Source organism: Stylophora pistillata, chromosome 4 (assembly GCF_964205215.1).
Source record: "Stylophora pistillata chromosome 4, jaStyPist1.2, whole genome shotgun sequence".
NCBI lineage: Eukaryota > Metazoa > Cnidaria > Anthozoa > Scleractinia > Pocilloporidae > Stylophora > Stylophora pistillata.
In genome coordinates, this window is record NC_142522.1 from 43,860,952 (window position 1) to 43,880,891 (window position 19,940).

General features: G+C 38.7%; 2 protein-coding genes and 1 long non-coding RNA gene across 5 annotated transcripts in view; all 3 read left to right on the forward strand.

The window, feature by feature from the left end:
- Window positions 1-2,662, forward strand: part of LOC148733908 (uncharacterized) — a 9,270-nt gene extending 6,608 nt beyond the window's left edge. The window contains exons 2-3 of the long non-coding RNA XR_016000225.1: window positions 1,640-1,765; window positions 2,281-2,662. This is a non-coding gene — a long non-coding RNA (uncharacterized LOC148733908). The remainder of the gene's footprint in view (window positions 1-1,639; window positions 1,766-2,280) is intronic.
- Window positions 2,663-3,968: 1,306 nt separating this feature from the next.
- LOC148733909 (putative G protein-coupled receptor tkr-1) lies at window positions 3,969-9,665 on the forward strand. Of its 2 annotated transcripts, none has more exons than XM_088757567.1 (2): window positions 3,969-4,089; window positions 6,779-9,665. In XM_088757567.1, exon 2 carries the CDS (start codon window positions 6,802-6,804, stop codon window positions 7,876-7,878), a length of 1,077 nt encoding a protein of 358 aa, XP_088613693.1. In that variant the 5' UTR covers window positions 3,969-4,089; window positions 6,779-6,801; the 3' UTR covers window positions 7,879-9,665. The 2 variants fall into 2 exon arrangements, with proteins under 2 accessions (XP_088613693.1, XP_088613694.1); XM_088757568.1 differs by lacking the exon at window positions 3,969-4,089 and adding an exon at window positions 4,534-5,581.
- Window positions 4,007-16,906, forward strand: LOC148733910 (tachykinin-like peptides receptor 86C). Of its 2 annotated transcripts, none has more exons than XM_088757565.1 (2): window positions 4,007-4,089; window positions 15,188-16,906. In XM_088757565.1, exon 2 carries the CDS (start codon window positions 15,245-15,247, stop codon window positions 16,334-16,336), a length of 1,092 nt encoding a protein of 363 aa, XP_088613691.1. In that variant the 5' UTR covers window positions 4,007-4,089; window positions 15,188-15,244; the 3' UTR covers window positions 16,337-16,906. The 2 variants fall into 2 exon arrangements, with proteins under 2 accessions (XP_088613691.1, XP_088613692.1); XM_088757566.1 differs by lacking the exon at window positions 4,007-4,089 and adding an exon at window positions 12,597-12,749.
- The last annotated feature ends 3,034 nt before the right edge of the window (window positions 16,907-19,940 follow it).

Genomic DNA, 19,940 nt, shown 5'->3' on the forward strand with positions numbered 1-19,940 from the left:
GCATATTCCTTAGCACTGAGTGACATCGGCCACTTCCAACCAGTTGGCGTATGCTTTCCTTGACCCTTCGCGAGCTCCCCCCAAGTGCGTCTGTTATGATGATATGCCGCTCAATATTTTACTTGGGGTATCTCCTTCTTAATTCGTACAGCAGCGGGGCGTACTTGTTCGTCTTCTCTGCTCATTTGATCTCGATATCATCGACTTGGACTTCTCCCTCGACAACGCTACCGCCTGTCAAACGTAGTTTTGTGAATTTTACCAAGTTTTATATATCCTTTCTTTTTTTTTTTGTTTCTACCTTTTTGTGAATTTATGAAATTATTATGATTATATTTTAGGGCTAGTGTAATTTTATCTCTTGAACAATAAAGACGCATTTTTATTTTAGCATTGACAATAATAATATTACGTATGATGGACGATCCTCGCAGTAGATAGCGCTATTTGAGCAATAGCGAAATTCAGACCAGAAAAAAATCAGGCCTGTACGGGACTCGAACCACTGACCTCTGCGATACTAGTGCAGCGCTCTAACCAATTGAGCTAACAAGCCAACTGAGAGCAGGCCGTTAAGTTGATTTTTTTCAGGTCTGAATTTCGCTATTGCTCAAATAGCGCTATCTACTGCGAGGATCGTCCATCATACGTATCAAATACCGCAGTTCAAAATATATGATTTTCATATATTTATTCTATCTCAATAATAATATTGATGACGATAAAAATGATTAGATTGTAAATAGAATTTTAATTGAATTCGGAGCTACTATTAGGTCGTTTTACTTTTAACTTGTAAATAGTTCTTTGCTTTGAGTGTTAATAAAGTTTGATATTATTATTATTATTATTATACATTGAAATCCTTGTTTTCATAGTAGATGCCAAAGCTTTACAAATTGCTAATGGTATTTAATGGATAACTACCACAAATAACAAATTGAGTGATCAGCTACCTTTCAAATTTGGCCGTTTTACTTGGATAGAATAACATTTCTCTGCTTTCATAGGCTTTACTGTGCGCCAACCGGTTGGAAAACGATTTATCGGTTGAATACCGATATCCACCTTCCCAACAACTGAGGCCTAATTTACAGAGTTCTACAATTGAAAACAAAACTCTCCTCTTACCTTCACTAGTAAATTTTTTTTCATTCCAAGGGGTGGGGTGAAGTCTGCTTACAAAATAGTCTCGTACTGATCTGCTTGTCCATCACATTTACCACCCACCCATCCACCCCACCCCCAGCATTTTGTGAGGTTTCCATTTTCGCCTGGGCGCGCGAGTACCCAAAACACACCTCAGTACATACCTTTAATTAAAATAATTTTTGGGGGATTTGTTATAAACTCGTAAAGAAAGTTGTTTGATTCTCATTTCGGCCTTTTAATAACGAAAAATTCTATTAATTTTCACAATGCTGGGACGAAAGAGAAAATGAGAATTCCTGCGACGATTCGAACCACCGACCTTCAAATCACACATAGTTATGTTCTATCACTTGGTCTCGTTACTTAGCTAAGCCTGTACAAGGTTCAAATATATTAAGTTTCCTGCATGCTGTTAGAATCAGCAGGAGGTGTTAGTCATCTCCTCTTGTTTGACAAGATTATGCGATGGTTTTGTTTCGTTGTACAGCGTAATGGCGCCGACTTCTCTGTGTTTGTAAACACAGGCCAGGAGTTTGACGGAAGTGACTCAGGTGCCAGGCCTGATGAAGCTGTTTCCTGGGGAAAAATTAAAATGACAGCTTCGCCTGTAAAGGTAAAAAACAACTTCTCTTTCTTATGAAAAAAATTGTTCACAGGAGGGAAGGTAGCCCGGGAAACCACAGCAGCAGGAGCTCTGGCAGAGTTCGGAAACGAATAACGGAAACGGAAAATAATTTTTTTTGCCACTCGCTTGCTTACAAAACTCCCTTAACCAAGGATTGGTATTGAAATTACAAATGATGTGCAGTAACGTTTTATTTTCCTTTGTGTCAAACCCATTGCATCAACCGCTATCAGACTAAATACAAACAAAAAATTTAATGAATGAAACCATTTCCATCGAGTGTCAGGGTGTTTTACTTGAATGACTACGTCTTAAAACTTTAAAACTGGCGCACTTACGAAAGTAGCCTCGTAGAGTCTTAAACCACTATGGGGAAGTCAAGTATTATGGTTGTATGCGATTGTTTTATAGGTGACATGTAGTTAAAATGGAACACAGGTGGAAGAGTGAATAAGCTATTTCTTATTCCATTGCTAATATAAATGTTAATTATTTCCTTTTAGGTTTACTCCGACGCTACCCTCGTTTTTCCGCTTTTGGTGGCAGAGACCTTTGCCCGGAATTTTACAATGGATACCTAGGATTGAAAGAGTGTAAGGGAAATGGTGAAGAAAATTAAAACATCGTTAATATGGAGACAAATTTTAAAGCTTCGAGGAGGCTTTGAGCTGAATGAAAAGATGGCGCGCGTAGTCTAAATACATTTTGTCACAGCAGTAATTGAAGTTTGCATAGACAAAGAGTTCCAATATTCGTTGGTAGTGGAAAATAAATATAATGCAATGCCTTGACAACTGCTCAGACTTGAATTCCTGCTCACGTCAAAATATTGGCGCAATTAACGATTAAGAATCCCAAGGAGTATTAAAAGATGAAATATTGGAATTTACTCTTCATTGTGCAATTTTAGCGAAGAGGAAACTTTTAGGTAAAATGACAACAATTACCATCGCATCCATTTTCCTACAAATCTGAGATGCGAAACAGGACTTCTCGGGGAATATGTGCCACGGAAGACGCGGTGAACTTTTTATGTAAACAATCTTGATGTCAGGAAGATCGAAAGTCGCCACACAACCAAACCTCGATCGCGGAACTTGACTTTGTTCAGTTTTGCCGGCAGCGCACCTTAATTGCTGTGCATATCTTTTAAACGTTTTGAAAGCGACTAAATCATTGCTCCGGATCATCCGATGCGAGGTTTCAGTCGTCTTAGTCGCAACTCGCTTCAAATTTTTTTCTCTGTTTTTCAAATAACGACTCATCTTGTACACTTATTATCAAGAAATGGTGGTTTTTTTTTTTTTAAGCTTTGTTTACTTAGAAACAAACCGGGCTTGGAAGGGTCGAAATAATTCAATTCTGTATCCTATCGATTTGAAATGACTGAAAACAACTCAGACCTGGGGAGGAAAAACGTTAGCCATTACCGCGCAACTCTCAGTTGCAATTGTTTTGATATTTTGATTCCTTTCTGATTTTATAACTTGAGGAGGAGGTTGTTAAACAGCGACATCTTGGGATCTCGTATTTGCGTTTGTTGTTAATTTGACTTTCAATTTCCGTTGCTGTAGATAATGCAGGTAATTAATAATCAATGCGCTTCATGCTGAAGAAAAGTAACCGTTTAAGCCACTGAAAATATTCATGAAAGAATTTCAATGCTGTTTTCATTTTCCTCAGAGCTATTTAGAGGTTATAGCTGTTCTCGTGTGATTATGTGTCCACTTTCTGTGTTCAGTACTTTTAGATCCGAGGCGATAGATGTAGCATCCTCTTTCTTTAGTAAATATGTGTACATCTGGCGGTTAAACGGCGTTTCTGAACGTTATGTCATAACTGTTTTTTCTGATAGATCAGCTTTCAGTACTTTGATAGCCAAAACAAACGAGCATTAATTAAGCGCTCAGCCTGTTTTTTTATTTTTTTTTATTTTTTTCATTCATGGTTTCTTTAAAATCAGTTTACTGAAGTTGAGACAAGGACCTTCTTCTTATTAGAGATATTGTGTTTAACAAAACTTTTCAAGTTAGTAGGACGTACTAATTAAAACACTTTACTGCACGAAAACGAACATGAAATAAATTGTCATCCTAAATGATAAGTTACGTAAAAACTCAGCTTTTTCCATTGGTTTATATCCTGGCAGCTTTAGGGCTGAATCGTAATTGCAATTTTGAAACAGTGTTTTCTGCAGGTGACAATTGTCCGTGGGGTATTAATATTACAGTTGAGCTTTGTAAGTCAATAGGCAGCTGTCACAATGAAAGATAAGTGGAAGCACGCAGCGAAACTATAGGAGGGAATGGCAGGTAGTATAATACAAGATATTTTATTTTAGCTTATTCAACCTTAGACGTTGTAGGACTATTTCTCTCACATTTTCCCTACTTTTCCTCTCTCCGAATTTCACCCTTCAAAGTTCTTTTAACGAAAACAAATTTCGGTCGCAACCTTTTAGCGTGACCAGCTTGTAAAGTGTATTTACAAGACACTTGGAAAGTAGTGCAGAATGATGTTACTTCCCTTTAAGTTTTGATGTGGCGATCCTCCTGTATTTTTTCTAACGAAAGGAACGATATTTCACAGTTTTGTCTGTCATTTCTTGCCCTGTAAATGGCGAGAAATGAAAAGTGGACGTCACGGCGTTGAAATCGGTTCTTCACATACGTTTCAAAATTTACCGTGCCTTACCAAAGTAAAGAAAAATCGCGAGTCGTAGAATAGCGCTTTAACGGCAAATTGTAATCGTCTTTGCAATATGCAGTGAAATATTTGGGACAATTTCTTTCGCCTCAACAACAAACTCGAACAATGGACAACACAGCTTGGCCATATGGAAGTTTCGAAGTCTTGGAAGGGCTTAAAAAACTCTCGACAATAACACAACGATACCAACGAAAAAAAAGATGCAACTTACGATTCTTAATACTTCTTATATTGCTACTGAGTGATTTCCTCCAACTATTCGCGAACACAGTCATGTTATTGCTTACAATGTCCAGGTTATAGATCTGCTAAAACGCATTTCACTTTAACTTCGACAGTCCAGCTGCAGTTTACCCGCAATGTTTCACTCACTCAAACACAAGTTATGGCTGCAGATGGCTTTCGTTATTCTAGCGAAATTTTCAGTCAGCAATTCACCTCAGAAAAAGAGCAATCCTGATTTCCGGTCACTAAAATGAGAAAGTACTTGGTTAAAACAAAACTAGGTAAACATTACTCGCTTCTGTTCATCGAACGACCAACTTTGCCATCTGTTGAATCGACGGTCTGTAATCAACTTCCCAGAAACGCGCAGGTTAAATGCCGCGTGATTTGGTACGTACTGGGGTCTCAGGCACATTATCAAGAAATTTGTGGTGAATTCTTTGTTTCGACGTTAGCTCTTTTTCGACATGATACGAAATCGTTCAAATACTGCGCGACGAATCGAGATATTAGAGACCTTAAACAGTCAGGACGGTAACGCCAAGAAGGACGTCGATTAAAAAATGAATTTCTACCTCTTATTTGAATTTCGAAATTGGCTGCATGCGTTTACCATCTCTTACGGCGCCACACCTCAACTTCAGCACAACGTTGAGTTCCAAATGGAAATGAAAATAATTTGCCGTCGCGGTTTCCTTTCGCAGACGACGCAAATTTTGGTGATTTCACGTTGTGGTTTTGCAAAGGACGACTAAGAAATGTACAAAGTTTTAAAACGCATGTGCTGGGCGTTCTTTTGATCTTTTGTCTTGTCACCTCCTCGTTGCCGTGGTTTGCTCAAGGCCCATACTGTTGCCATGAAGGCGTTTGGTAAGAAAGAACTGACTGAAATTTTGATCAGGCACCAGCTGACTGTACGCGGAATAGTGGCAGCGTTGGGAAATATATTTTATGTTATTTCGTACAAAACAACAATTAGTTTCAAATAGCGATAATTCAACAATTTCGTGAGGCATTTATCCGCAACAGTTACCTTGAATTTTATATTACAAACGATTCGATTGTGGGGAGAAAAACATTCCAATTTGTTACTTTACCGAGGCCGCGAAACGCGCATAAAGAAATGACTATGGATTTGAAGCTCAACGAAGCTGCTTATTACATTTGTGAGTCAGACATGTTCCTTTTCATGGTTCAGTTAAATTACAACTGCGAAAGGACATAAAAATTCTTCAACATGCAGTTTAGACACTTTAAGGCTCTCTAGGTATATGATTTAAACAATTAAGCGCACCCGAATTCGCCGATAAACCTTTTCGGTTTGGAAGTTGACCAAGAAATATGGGCACGATTGCTGAGAGAATGAATGTGTAGGGGCTGAGCCGCCATTAAAACCTCTAGTGTCTTCAAATATTCTTCTTCAAAGACCTTGAACCCTCTTAAAGTTGTAAGAGGACAATATTTTTAAAAATATTCAAGGAACTTTTATTGAAATAAATGAAGGGTCTTCACTTATATTTAACGATTGTTAAAAATAATTCCCATTTTTTAAGGAAAAAATACAAATTCGTATATGGAAAGATCAAGAGGAACGACGGGGAATGGCAGTTTTAATTGATTTTGAAAAACATATTGAGTTGCTGAATTAAACGAGTTTCCAAGACATTAATGACTAGTGCTTGTATTTATCCTCAAATTTTTTCCCATTTCAAACGCTCTTAACTATAATCAGTAATTGATATACGTTTTCTAACTGGAACTTTGTGACAAAAGTAAAAATCAGTTTAACAAAATGTCCGAAAATCAGCTCCTTTGAAACACTAAATATTCAAAGCAACAATTAACGCAAATTGTAGGTTAACAATCCGCATAAAATCGCGTGTTTATTATGTCAACATCATTGCAATTGCTAAACAGTCATCGATATTCAAGTTTTGAACCAGCCTCTTTGTTCATTGATAGCTAATAGAGTTCTTTCGCTTCACTGAACTTTGAAGTGACACCTGCCTGAAAGCTCACTTGTGGTCAAAATATTCTGATCTAACAGTGTAATTTAAACCTTTGAAGGTGTCAACTAAAGAAGACCAAAAATGCACTCCAGTAACATTACAAACATCACAAACTCAACCGAGCCCTCCTCCGTGGAATCTGTTACGTGGATAGAACAGTACGAAGAAACAAAAGCTCTCTACATTTTCCGTGTGACTCTCTTCTCCGTGATCATCTCGGCCAGTTTAATCGGCAACTCCATGGTTTGTTATGCTGTGTGGAGCATACCTTCTCGTAAGCCTCTATCCTACCATCTCGTCGCTAACATGGCCTTTGCGGAAGTCCTAAGTAGCGTCTGTTTGGCCGTCATGTTTGCGAGCTGGCAGAATCCGACGGACGCCGTTCTTCAAGAGGCCGCCTGCGTTTTGAATACATTCCAAGTGATTGCTCTTCTCGTGGTGACCTACTCACTGGCTGCCATCGCTTTCTATCGTTACAGATTCATTGTAAACCCACTTCCACGTGGACCATCAGTTAAGAAGATCACAATTCTAACCATAGCTGGGCTGTGGCTGTTGTCATTTGCGATCGCCTGTCCCTTTTTCATCGGTCTCAGGTTTAGAAATGGCAGATGCATCGAGCTGCCTATCACAAACAATGAGTACTATGCGATTATTAGATTCATCTTGAATTACGCTTTACCTTATGTGATAATGCTGGCATCTTACGGAGCAGTGGCGTGGAACTTGAGGAGGCGAATTGTGCAGATTAAAAAGAGAAATCGCGACTCATTGGTTGTTACATGCTCTTCTGTTGTGGAAACTGAACTGCAAGAGTTACGAGACGACACGAGAATGGAGGAACGAAGAAGTGTTCTGCTCGACCAGAATAACCGGAGAGACAGTAAACCCGAAAACACAGACCTGGAGAAAGATTTGCTTAAGATGATTTTTGTGCTCATTATTATTTTTGTTGTTTGTTATTTTCCGTATCAAGCCCATTATGTGTGGGAAAGGGTTTGTAAGATCAATGCGTATCAATTTCGACATCATAATCTCTTTATGGATTATAATTTTATTTTGATTTGCCTTCCCAGTGCATTACATCCTTTGTGTTATGGAACAATGAACAGTTTTTTTGCTAAGGCGTTCTCAAAGATCATTCTGTGTAGATCTTGAAAATACGATGATGAATATGTTCCTCAAGTCGAAAAATTCCTTGCTCAATTTGGAGCAAAATTCTTAGTTTTTTTTTTTTACATTGTTGTTAAATCAAAGCGGTTTCCAGCTGCAAGTTTTGTCATCTTGAGTTGTTCCTCACCGTTTTACGCCGTTCATTTCTGCTGAGTTTATCTCAGAAGTGACTTGTTAAATAAGTCATTATTTCATACACGGGCTGATCATAAAGATAAATGTTTGTGCACCCAGCGTATTTGCGGCAACAACGATGGTGGACGATACTTTTGTGCAACCTTACAAAGGTGAGCCATATAACAAAAGAAAACTAGTGGAGTAAATTTTACTTAAATTGCATGATAAAATTTTTCCTTTTTGTTGCTAACAGCGAATTTGTAAATCATTTTTCCGTTTTATTGTTGTGGCATCCAATAAATTTAAAATTACAACGAGTCGGCGAAATTTTAAGACATGCCTAAGCAGATCTAAATATAGAGACTGCTGCTATTTAGAGCAGGCGCATTTAGCATGAAATTTGTAAAACCGACGAGATGTGAACATGTTCAACACGAATGGTTTTCATAGAACTTTTACAGAGAGCGTTCGAAAGAAATAAGCTTGGAAAAATATGATTATCCTGACTTGCAAGGCCAATGCGCCATTTATTATAAAGTTAAAGTTGTCAGTTGTTTTCACTGTTGGCTTATTGTCTGCGGTTTTTAGACATGTTGTTTATAAATGATAGGCACGTCACCCACTGGTCTCTGTTGACTGATCATGCGAACCCTGAGCAATTTTCGATTGAGTTTTAAAAACAATCCGGGACTGCGTTGGTTTTGCTTCAATGCGCTTTGTGCTGCTTCGAGAGAACTTGCTCCATCATCTTTAGGTAGACTTTAAAAATTGAAACCAATTATGGTTTCTTTTAATTCATTTTCCACTCTTAAAGTTGTTGACTACTTGTGATGTCAATGTTTTCACTGCTTAGCCATTGCTATCGGTTTAGTTTTGGTTTTAGGAAGTTCAAATGGAACAGCGCTCTAATTGAGAAGCCGTTGCAGAGATTGGTTCATGTCAGTCAAGGGATATCGCGTTCAATTCTGTAGTTTTAAACTTTTGATATCGAGCAGTTAAATTTAAACACTGGTTATGTGGTCAATCAAAAATCTAGAAACGATAGATTGGAAGTAATCTTTCAGTTGGCTGTTTCCTCTGCTGCTTTACTTTGTCTAGGAATAACTTAATTTTTATGAAAGAGAACGACGAATGTCATGTAGAGGAACTGAAAATAAGAAAATCTAACTTTATGCCGAATTCAAGAAAAATAGAAATACTCAGTGGCAAAATAGAATACAAATCAAATTAATAGATCTGGGAAACGCTTATTCTTGTGGGTCTGCATAAGAAACATATTCTACCTGTAGGACTGGGCTGAAGGGCAAGAGATTATCAGTTTTTTATCTCTTGCTGAAGTGTGAATAATTGTGTGATGCAAATATGGTCTTGTAGGGGCGATGTAATGCTAGTGAAGTTGTTATCATCTTGGGAGTTTTTTCGCTTATTTCGAGTTAGAAATTTGGTAAACAGTGGTAATTGAAATAGTACTGTGATGGAAATATCGTATTTGGAATGTAAATAATATTGTAGCGTTACTTAATATTCGCTGGCTGTAATGCAGTGGCTCTTTGTTTTTCTTTTGTAAAGTTAAATTTGTATTGAATGAAAACATATTGTAGATTAAGAAGTGTTTGAATTTGGTTTTCGCACAATATCATCACGGAATTATCAAACCTGGTGTCTATGTTATCTTACTTAGTCCTCGGCTTCGGCAATAACTCAGACCTGGGCGATTTTGATAATTAATGATATCCTGCTTGACTTCATAAACCTCTTATAAAATAAATGCTTGACTGATGTTAACGAATCTCTAACTCAAACTGGAGAACATCCAAGGGACATGTTTGTTTGTTCATAACATCGAAACAGCGAATATCTCGCGGTAAGCTATTCGTAAACATTTTTCCTGCGAGTTGCTAAATATTTGAAGGAAACTAAACACAATAGCCTTGATTTGGAGCGAAAACATGCTCATATATATTTGTCCTTGGACATTATTTATTCCTGAGGCTCACATCGTCGTTTACATCAGGACATAATCTAATTGGGTAACCTGTTGTTAAATCTGGAAATCCAAGCAAATCTTAGCAGTCAGAACCGTATTCGATCAAAAAACTAACAGAAAACATAGATAACGATGGCCAATTTGGTTATTATCCCTGCTTTCGTTTCAGACTCTCATATCTTTCCTATTGCAATGGTGTTTCTCGGATAACACATTCCGTAAGGGAGCAATATATTCGAACACATTTTAGGGAGTAGTTGGTATTTGTTTTTCTTCATATATTCCAACACATTTAAGGGAGCAGTAGGTATCTGTTTTTCTTCAAATATTCGAACACATTTAAGTTTTCAGAAAGTTATAGAATTAAATTAAGCTTCGTTGTGGACTTGATAGGATAATTCAGTCATGTATACATGTAGGTCAACAGTTTAATGCCGAAGACGAGACAGGTAGCAAACTGATACCCATGTAGATGTAACACACTCGAGAGTTTTTCACGCAAGGCTAAACGTATTTTCATCACGAACAATTTTTTATGTTTCCCGGCCGAATGATAGAGTTTTTAGATATGACCTTCACTCAAGCATGTGTTTAGCGGCATCACCCTAGTATATTAAGCTGTCGCTTGTCAAGTTCCCCACGTTTTTCCCCACGTACGGTAATTTCCGTCTCTTTACACTATCATTCCTAATGGCGAAGGCCTTCTGGCCCTTAAACATTTTTCTGATCAACGTACTGTGAAGGAACCTAAATCTGAAACACTAATACGCTTAGCCGAACTAGTGCTCGCACTCAATTGTTTTTCATTCGGAAACAACTTCTTCAAACAAACCAACGGTGTAGCCATGGGCACCAAAATGGGACCTAGCTATGCCAATCTTTTTATAGGTTTTGTCGAACATCAATTTTTCAGCCAATACAACGGGTCCAAACCTGAACTCTACGGTCGCTACATCGACGACTGTAGCGGCGCTACCTCCTCTACCAGAGAGGAGCTCACTCAATTTATAACCGCAGTCAATTCTTTTCACCCGGCTCTGAAATATACTTGGGAAATTTCTGACAATTCTTTATCCTTTTTAGACGTCAAAGTTTCAATTGAAGGTAACGGTTTATGCACTAGTGTGTATTACAAACCTACAGAATCGCATAATTACTTGTTATATTCGTCTTCGCATCCATCTCACGTTAAGAATTCCATTCCTTTTTCTCAGTTTCTAAGACTTCGTCATTTACGTAGTAATGACTCTGATTTCCACCACAAATCAGAGTCAATGTGCCAGTTCTTCGATAAACGTGGTTACCCTGTTTCCGTCGTTCAAGCGGGTTACCACCGCGCTCAACTTATTGATCCACATTCAGCACTACAAACGTCGCATAAGGAAGATTCCGACCGCATTCCATTCACTCTCACGTTTCACCCTCACAACCACTCAGTTAAATCCATCATTCTTAAAAACTTTAAATTACTTCAAAACGATCCAGAGACAAGCACTATCTTTTCGCAGCTTCCGCTCATTTCATTCAAACGCGACAAAAACATAGGCAATTTTTTGGTCAGAAGTCCTTTTCAGACTAATGGCCAACCAGGCACTTTCAAATGCGCTCGTGCACGATGCAAAACGTTTCCTTTCATTCACAACACTGATAAAATATCGGGACCTAAACGATCCATTAAGATCACCGATTACTTCACGTGCACCTCCGCCAATGTAATCTATTGCATAACTTGCACTTATTACAAAAAGATATACATCGGCGAAACAGGCAGAAGACTAGGTGACCGATTCCGAGAACACCTTCGAGACGTGGAAAGGAATGACAAGGACACATCGAAACCAGTCGCTAGACATTTTAATTTACCTAATCATTCTAAGCAACATATGGCAATCTGCGGTCTTTCCTTGCACTTAGGTGGCACGGAAAGCCGTAAAAATCTTGAACAAAAGCTCATCTTTCAAACCGGCAGTCTAAATCCCACAGGGATCAACGAACGCTTTTCATTCCACTAATTTATTCATGTTTTTCTCGTTGCCATGCTCCCACCAATAACGTAGCTCCATTTTCTGCCTTTAAAAGCACACACAACCCACAATTCCTCTATTCGCTCCGACGAAGGGCTAACGCTCGAAACGTCAGCTTTTGTAATCATTACGGTGGCCAATTTACCATTTCAACTTTGTTGATATATCCAAATTGTTTCCCAGTTTAGCCGCGCGGGAAACACATGTTGCGGAAACAAATGTTGTTCCTCGGAAACAAAAATTGTTTTTGCCTGCAGACAAAAACATTTTTGTTTCCCGGACACAAACTTTGCGTTCGAATCATATGTTTCCCAGTTTGGCCACGATGAAAACAATGTTGAGTAATTTCCAGTGGCGCTCGCACATTGAAAAATGTTTCATAGCATCGGTGAGCAGGCAACAATTAAAATGGCTTACTGCGAAGAAATTCAAGCAAGTCACGCTCAAAGAAAGGGAAAGAGAAGGGAAAGGGAAGGGAAAGGGAAGGGAAAGGGAAGGGAAAGGGGAGGGAAAGGGAAGGGAAAGGGAAGGGAAAGGAATTGGAAAGATGAAGAAATTGAAATGCTAGTCACGCTGTACGAGGAAAGGCCTTGTCTCTGGGACGTGCGTCATAAGGACTACATGAATAGGGACAGTAAGGAGGTGGCGTATTCGCAAATCGATCTACTGATGAGAAAAAAATATGATATTAGCCGGGAGGATTACAAGAGCAAGTTGAAAATTATCAGGTCACAATTTATAAGGGAACAGGCCCTGGAAAGGAAAAGTCCGGTCAACAAACAAGCGATGTGTACCACTCCTCTTGGAAGTGGTACAAGAGGCTGAAGCTCCTTATTTTTGTGCAGAACGCCAGAAAGGGCTATGACACAATGAAAATGTGAACATCCTTTGATCCCCAGACTTCCTTGAAGTCAGTTTATTCATACACGCATGCGTAGCTCATTTGTTTTCGGAAACAATGTTTCCTCGTTTAGCCACTAGGGCAGGAAAAGATTTTGTTTGTTTTCCGCTAATTTAACCACCCCGGGAAACACAACAGGTAACAATGGTTCCGCAACAAAGTTTCCTAGTTTAGCTAAGTCCTTAGCACTTTGAGTTCAAGTGTCCTATGAATGCATTGGAGATGATCTTAAAACAAAATGGCGCCGATTAGTTTTTATCGCGTTTTACCCCAACTGGTAGTTGCGCAACCCGTATCTAGTGGTTAAGTGCGTCATTCCCCTTTGAAAATTGGTTAATAAGGGCTCAACTGTATATCTTTTTTTCAAGAATTAGTTTCGCATTTGATCGAGACGGATTAATATGACAAAAACAGTTGAATATTTATGGTAAATGTTATAGCTTTGATCATCCTAACTTTTTTTTTCCTAATGTCCTTGTGTATGGAGTGGAAACTTCTATGATGAACTGGTTAAGCCGCGGAAAAGTTGTCAGCTAGAGCTGTCAAGTGCAAAACCAACCTTTTAAACTAATGACGACTGAAACTCTACGCTTACATGAAGTTACTACTTCCGCAACTGTACTTACGCCTACTTCTAGTTACTACTCCGCTACTGAGCTTGTCAGCATGTACACTCTTTAAGCTTCTGGTAAACATATTGAACTGGAAAAGTTGTCAGTAAGAGCTGTCGAGTGAAAAATCAACCTTTCAAAATCCTATCCGTAATGACGGGCGAGAAGCTAAGTACACACTGAGTAACAACTTCCTCTGCCACACTAGTAAATGTGTACAACTTCCGTAAAGGAAGTTGTCAAGACTAGAAACTCATGGATTACTTTTATTTCTCTAGGTAAATTAAGTTACAAAGATAAAAGGCCTTATCTTTTGTCGGCAGGACCTCCAGTTCTCTACTGAAATATTCAGTTAATCGTGCTTGGGAGATCATTTTCTGATAAACAAGTAGAAAGTTCTTGCGCCATCTTTACGAGATATAGTGAGTGTTGTTTTGGAAGACTGAGAGTTTACAATAACCGCAGACAAAATAGGATTGGTGTGATGAAATTCAAATCTGGATTTTTGTAAGTGTGGTTTAAAACAATTCCCAAGCCAAGAAACTAATTTTGACTTCTTTCTATGTAAAAGACAGGAATTTGACTGATGATATTGATCTACCCTTGCAAATAACCCTAAGGCATTAAAATTGTGCCGTTCACTTTTGATCAAATGTGCAACGGTACTTCTTAGGATACACGTGCAGTAACAAAAAAACATGTTAGCTCTGGGGAGCTTTGTGAGTGACGTGAAGAAAGGCCGAAGTGCTTCTCTGTTTTTTTAATAGGCTGACGGCTGGTGCTCTCAGCAAATTGTCACATGTGTGTTTAAAGAGCAGATGCATATTTTCCGCTTTGAGTTGTCTCTACAGAGTAAACTTCTCTTTAACTTTTAAAAAATCAATATGCCGATTGAAAGGAAATTTTTATGTCGCAACCTATCCGAAGTGAATTTTGCTTAAAGCATTAGATGCGTCGTAATCGATATTTCGCGTGAGTTTTTCTCCCTTAAAACACTAAATGAAAAGCCTGCACCGCGCAGATTTTAGTTATAATTGAATGGCAGCCAGCTCAGAATTGAACTTTATCCCTATCTATCGGTTGGATATCTTTAATAATTTACCACCATGACTTCCTCTGACAATGTTTACAGGGTTATTTATACCCCACGAATGTACTTCGGGAATCACTGGGAGTTGCGATGTTTGTGTGATTTAAAACTGTTGCATTGATTTTGGCCCTGTACCAGCTGAGTTTGTAATATCCGCGCGTCGTTCTCGGAGAGATCTTTGACAATAGCAGGTTTTATAATTTATCATTGAATCGTCATTCATTTGTCACTAGTCTGAAAATTTGGCGTGATTTGTGTTATTCAATACTCAAGAAAGAAGTCGTCGGGGAAAATATTTAAAAAGTCTTACTTGTAGTGATGATAATCGACAAATGTATATCGAGGTACGAGATACAAGATACGAGGACAGCAATAACAAATTTATTTATAATTAAACCAAATTGAATTTCGTCATATGCATTCATCTATTCACGGCGGGGTTTAAAATTTGAAGCGGTTTGTCACGTTCAACATCAACAAAACAGTCGAGAGTAAGACTGGGGGAAAGTCTTACTCTCGACTGTTTCTCACTATAATATCTTTTTATGCTTATCTCTCTCGCAGTTAAGGTGTCAACAACGAGGACAAGAAACACAACAAGTGCAGGAAGACGAGGAAATAATGCAGTTCATCAACGATACGAACATCACAAACGCAACCGAGCCCTCCACCGTGGAATCTATTACGTGGATAGAACAGTACGAAGAAACAAAAGCTCTCTACATTTTCCGTGTGACTCTCTTCTCCGTGATCATCTCGGCCAGTTTAATCGGCAACTCCATGGTTTTTTATGCTGTGTGGAGCATACCTTCTCGTAAGCCTCTATCCTACCATCTTGTCGCTAACATGGCCTTCGCGGAAGTCCTAAGTAGCGTTTGTTTGGCCGTCATGTTTGCGAGCTGGCAGAATCCGACGGACGCCGTTCTTCAAGAGGCCGCCTGCGTTTTGAATACATTCCAAGTGATTGCTCTTCTCGTTGTGACCTACTCACTGGCTGCCATCGCTTTCTATCGTTACAGATTCATTGTACACCCACTTCCACGTGGACCATCAGTTAAGAAGATCATAATTATAACCATAGCTGGGCTGTGGCTGTTGTCGTTTGCAATCGCCTGTCCCTTTTTCATCGGTCTCAGGTTTAGAAATGGCAGATGCATCGAGTTGCCTATTACAAACAACGAGTACTATGCGATTATTAGATTTATCTTGAATTACGCTTTACCTTATGTGATAATGCTGGCATCTTACGGAGCAGTGGCATGGAACTTGAAGAGGCGGATTGTGCAGATTAACCAAAGAAAGCGGACCTCGACTGCCGAATCGTCTTGTGTTGTTCAAATCGAAGATCAAATGGAGCTACAAGATTTGGGAGAGGATGCGAGAATGAAGGAACAAAGGAGTGTCGTGCTCGACAAGAATAACCAAAGAGACAGTAAAACCGAAAATACAGACCCAGAGAAAGATTTGCTTAAGATGATTTTTGCGCTCATTATTATTTTTGTTGTTTGTTATTTTCCGTATCAAGCTCACTATGTGTGGGAAAGGGTTTTTAAGATCAATGCGTATCAATTTCGCCATCATCAACTCTTCATGGATTATAATTTTATTTTGATTTGCCTACCCAGTGCATTACATCCTTTGTGTTATGGAACAATGAACAGATTCTTTGCTAAGGTATTCTCAAAAATCATTCTCTGTAGATCTTATGAGTAATGTGTATCTCAAGTCGTAAGTAGGACATTGGATACGCTTACTCATTTTTAAATAGGACTCAGTAAAAGTCCGGGACTTGTCAAAGTGGCGCTGCAAATGCCGCCTGGCAGCCATCTTGGACTCGAAAGAAGTAATTCTGTCAGAATATTTCTTAAATACAATTTACACATAGTTAATCGAGGGGAATACACCCATCCAAATCATAAGAAAAGTGTAAAATTGAAACCTCCAATTAAGTACTGCTCTGTATTCATCGATCAACACTAAGTTATAATGAGGATCGTTTTCAGCACGCACGGATTAAAGCAAACCGGCCTTTCCGATTGCCATCTTAAATAACGACTTCTTGCCGCCAAATGCATTTCGTATAAACGCTCTTCAGAATTACTATATCTCATGCGTGGCCTTGGTTGTAAATACGTTCGCCTTTCATAAGGAAAATTACTAAGACTAGAAAACTTAGAGATCATTTTCTGTTCACTCAATTCGTTGAGCGAAGTTTGCCAGATGATTTATAGTTTCAACCATTGTATGTAGAAATAAAGCTGATTAAAGGGTTTTAAAATGTAATCAGCGACTGTAAGAGTTCTCTGGAATACTTTAGGGAAACACTCGGTGAGTTTTTCTGGAAGGGTTAGAACATCAAAAAATGCATGTATAGAACTGATTCCGCAGAGATGTCGGGTTAAATACACGTTTCAGCAAGCAGCCAAACCAGCGCCTGGTTCGCGTCTGCATTACAATTCACGTCAGTGAGAGCACTCGCGCGTCAATACTCTCCCAATTATGGGAGACGAATATGCGTTGGACAGCAGGGGACAAAACTTCGAGAACAATGTAAAAAGCGCATAGGATCATCATAAAAAAAAAAACTGGTGTAAGTACTTTTAATGCTGAGCGTTAGTCGATGTGTTTTAAACATCTTCAGGCCCACAGACATGGTGACGATCAGAAGTCAAAACACATAGTTTGCGGCTGATAGGGCTAAAGAATAATAGGGTCTAATATGAAAGGAAGAAATGGGAGAATGTTCCTTCATACATCTCTTAGATGCTCCTTCAGTCGGTAAACATTACATATTCATCAGATTCAATTGCAAATTTTTGAACAAATATCAAAGTACAGACTGTATATGGATGACATTTCTACAAGTTCTAACAAATAACGGAACTCAGTTGTACGGTCATGAAATTGCCTGAGCACGTGTTCTTTCGGCAATTTAAGGTGATCACTGATTCTTTTAAAGGAAATAACAGGAGTAAAAACGCATTGATCTCAACAATAATATGATAACCGTCATCAAAAAGGGTTGTTCAATTTGAATTAGAATGTGCAGAGGCGTTTCCTAGGATACGAGCGTGGGTGAAAGGCATCATGACACTTTCATTAGCTATGAGTGAGTTGTGCGAGTAATAAGTTGATAGGCGCCTTTTTCAGTGGCTGTAAGCAGTTGAGGAGCTTTATCTTAGTGCAAATTCCCGATTTAAAAGATTTCCGCTGTCGCGTTTTCACAGTCCACATGCGTAAGATTGCGTTTAAAAAAAATTACGCACGTTGAAATGAACGTTGACTAAACGTTCCCATAATTCCACTTCGAGGTTGTTTTCAAGACGTTTCCGTGCGTATTAAGCACGTGGCAATCTTGGGGGCGTAGAGTTTAACAGCTTTTAACTTTTACGACCATGACACCGTTTTTCGCACGCGTTTTTTACGCAGCAGTGGAAATTGCTTGCGTGGGCTTTCTTTACACGCGTTTTACTTACGGGAAAACTTATGCAACACCGAAAACACACCTTTATTACTCTGGTAGCACTTGAACGGCTTTTGAGGAAGTAAAATTCGTTAAAAGCTCTTGTTAAGTTAAGTGAAAATCTGCTGGAAAGGCTGGCGAAAATTGAGTAGCAGATAGTATCCTGAATATTCAGAATGATTTCAACTTCCTCTGTTATTAACACGGTATCTTTAAACCACAAAATTGTTTGAAAGATTGACTGAGTTTGCCAAAAAAAATTCGGCATTTGCAGAAAGTTTGGATTCTAAGTTGTCTGTTGTTGTGTAGACAAGCTGTGTTTGCACAGTGATTCACAGAGAAATTTTCCCGCGCGATCGTTTGACAAGACCAGCTTTTTAAGAACAGTTTTTTCGTGCCCTTTGATTGCCGCGCTGGTTTTTCGATACTAACAAAGACGCAGAAAGGACATTTTTAAAATAAAAAAAGAATCTTTACACGACGGTTGATCACATACGTTTTCGCTTATAGGGTTCCTAGACTCTTCCTACTTCAGCTGAAAGATAATGCTTTTTAAATCTTTCTCCATATTAGCAGCAAGTTTTGATATCTTCTAATCGCGCTTTCGCAAAGATTGATTCGATGAAGGAAATAGCATCCTCATAAGAAACAAGCGCCATGAAAATGAATGAAACGAACTAAAGTATGGCTGGTTTAGCTTCTAAGTTTTCTAAGCTTCAATTTGCCACTTTTTTCTTCTAATAACATTTCTTCCCATGAGTTGTTGCAAATCTATCTTACTGCAAAATTTTGCTTTAATACGCACGTTATTTATAATACAGCTGTACTCGTAACAGTATATATACTCCACAGGACTGTCTTAGAGAAATATAAAATTTGACATCTCTTCTGTAGCAGTACTGTCAAAGTCTCATTTCGCTCGACTAAAGTTAAAAAAATTGAAATATTTATTTAATGGAATGATACTACTGAAATAGGCTCAGCTAAGGTTAAAAAATTGAAATATTCATTTATTGGAATGATACGAAGAAAGGTCGAAGTTGATGCCAACTGGAAAGCATACTAACCTAAGCAATAATTCACCACCGAAATAAGACATTAAATAATTGAATTCATAAAATGATTACGACGGTCAGAAGGATAAAAATGGAGCCAACGAGAAGGTGGGAAAACGGGAGTGACCAATCAGCGATTGGTTTTTTAATATCTGAAAGCTGATAGTTTCGAAAGAAACTGTTTGGGGCTGCGTTGGTGGGGGTAACGAAATAATTTGCATATATCAACAAAGTTGAAATGGTACACTGGCCACCGTAATGATTACAAAAGCTGACGTTTCGAGCGTTAGCCCTTCGTCGGAGCGATTAGAGGAATTGTGGGTTGTGTGTGCTTTTAAAGGCAGAAAGTGGAGCTACGTCATTGGTTTTTAATATCCTTCGTTTGATCGATCGGGAAGGTAGCGAAGATTTTCTAAACCAATTATGGAGCATTTTGACGCACCGCGAACTTCATTTTTGAAAGCCAGATAATCTACCAGAAATATACAGTACTTTATTATCCAACTACATCTAGACGAGTACGAATAACGCCATAGACGAGTACAAATATCACGCGGTATTTGTACTCGTCTATTGTAGTACCGGTTAAACCACAGGCAGCCCAAGCTCACTACTAGAAAAGCGGACGTGACTCTTACCGTGTTGCGCAACGTTTTATATTTATAAAGGTTTGTAGGGGATGTTATCGGTTTGCCTCAAAAGAGAGAAACAAATGTCTTGTTTTGAAATAAAATGGGCTTACCTTATTGCCTTGTTGTTTTCTTTGTTGATTCCTAGCGTCTCAGACCATTTTGAAGCG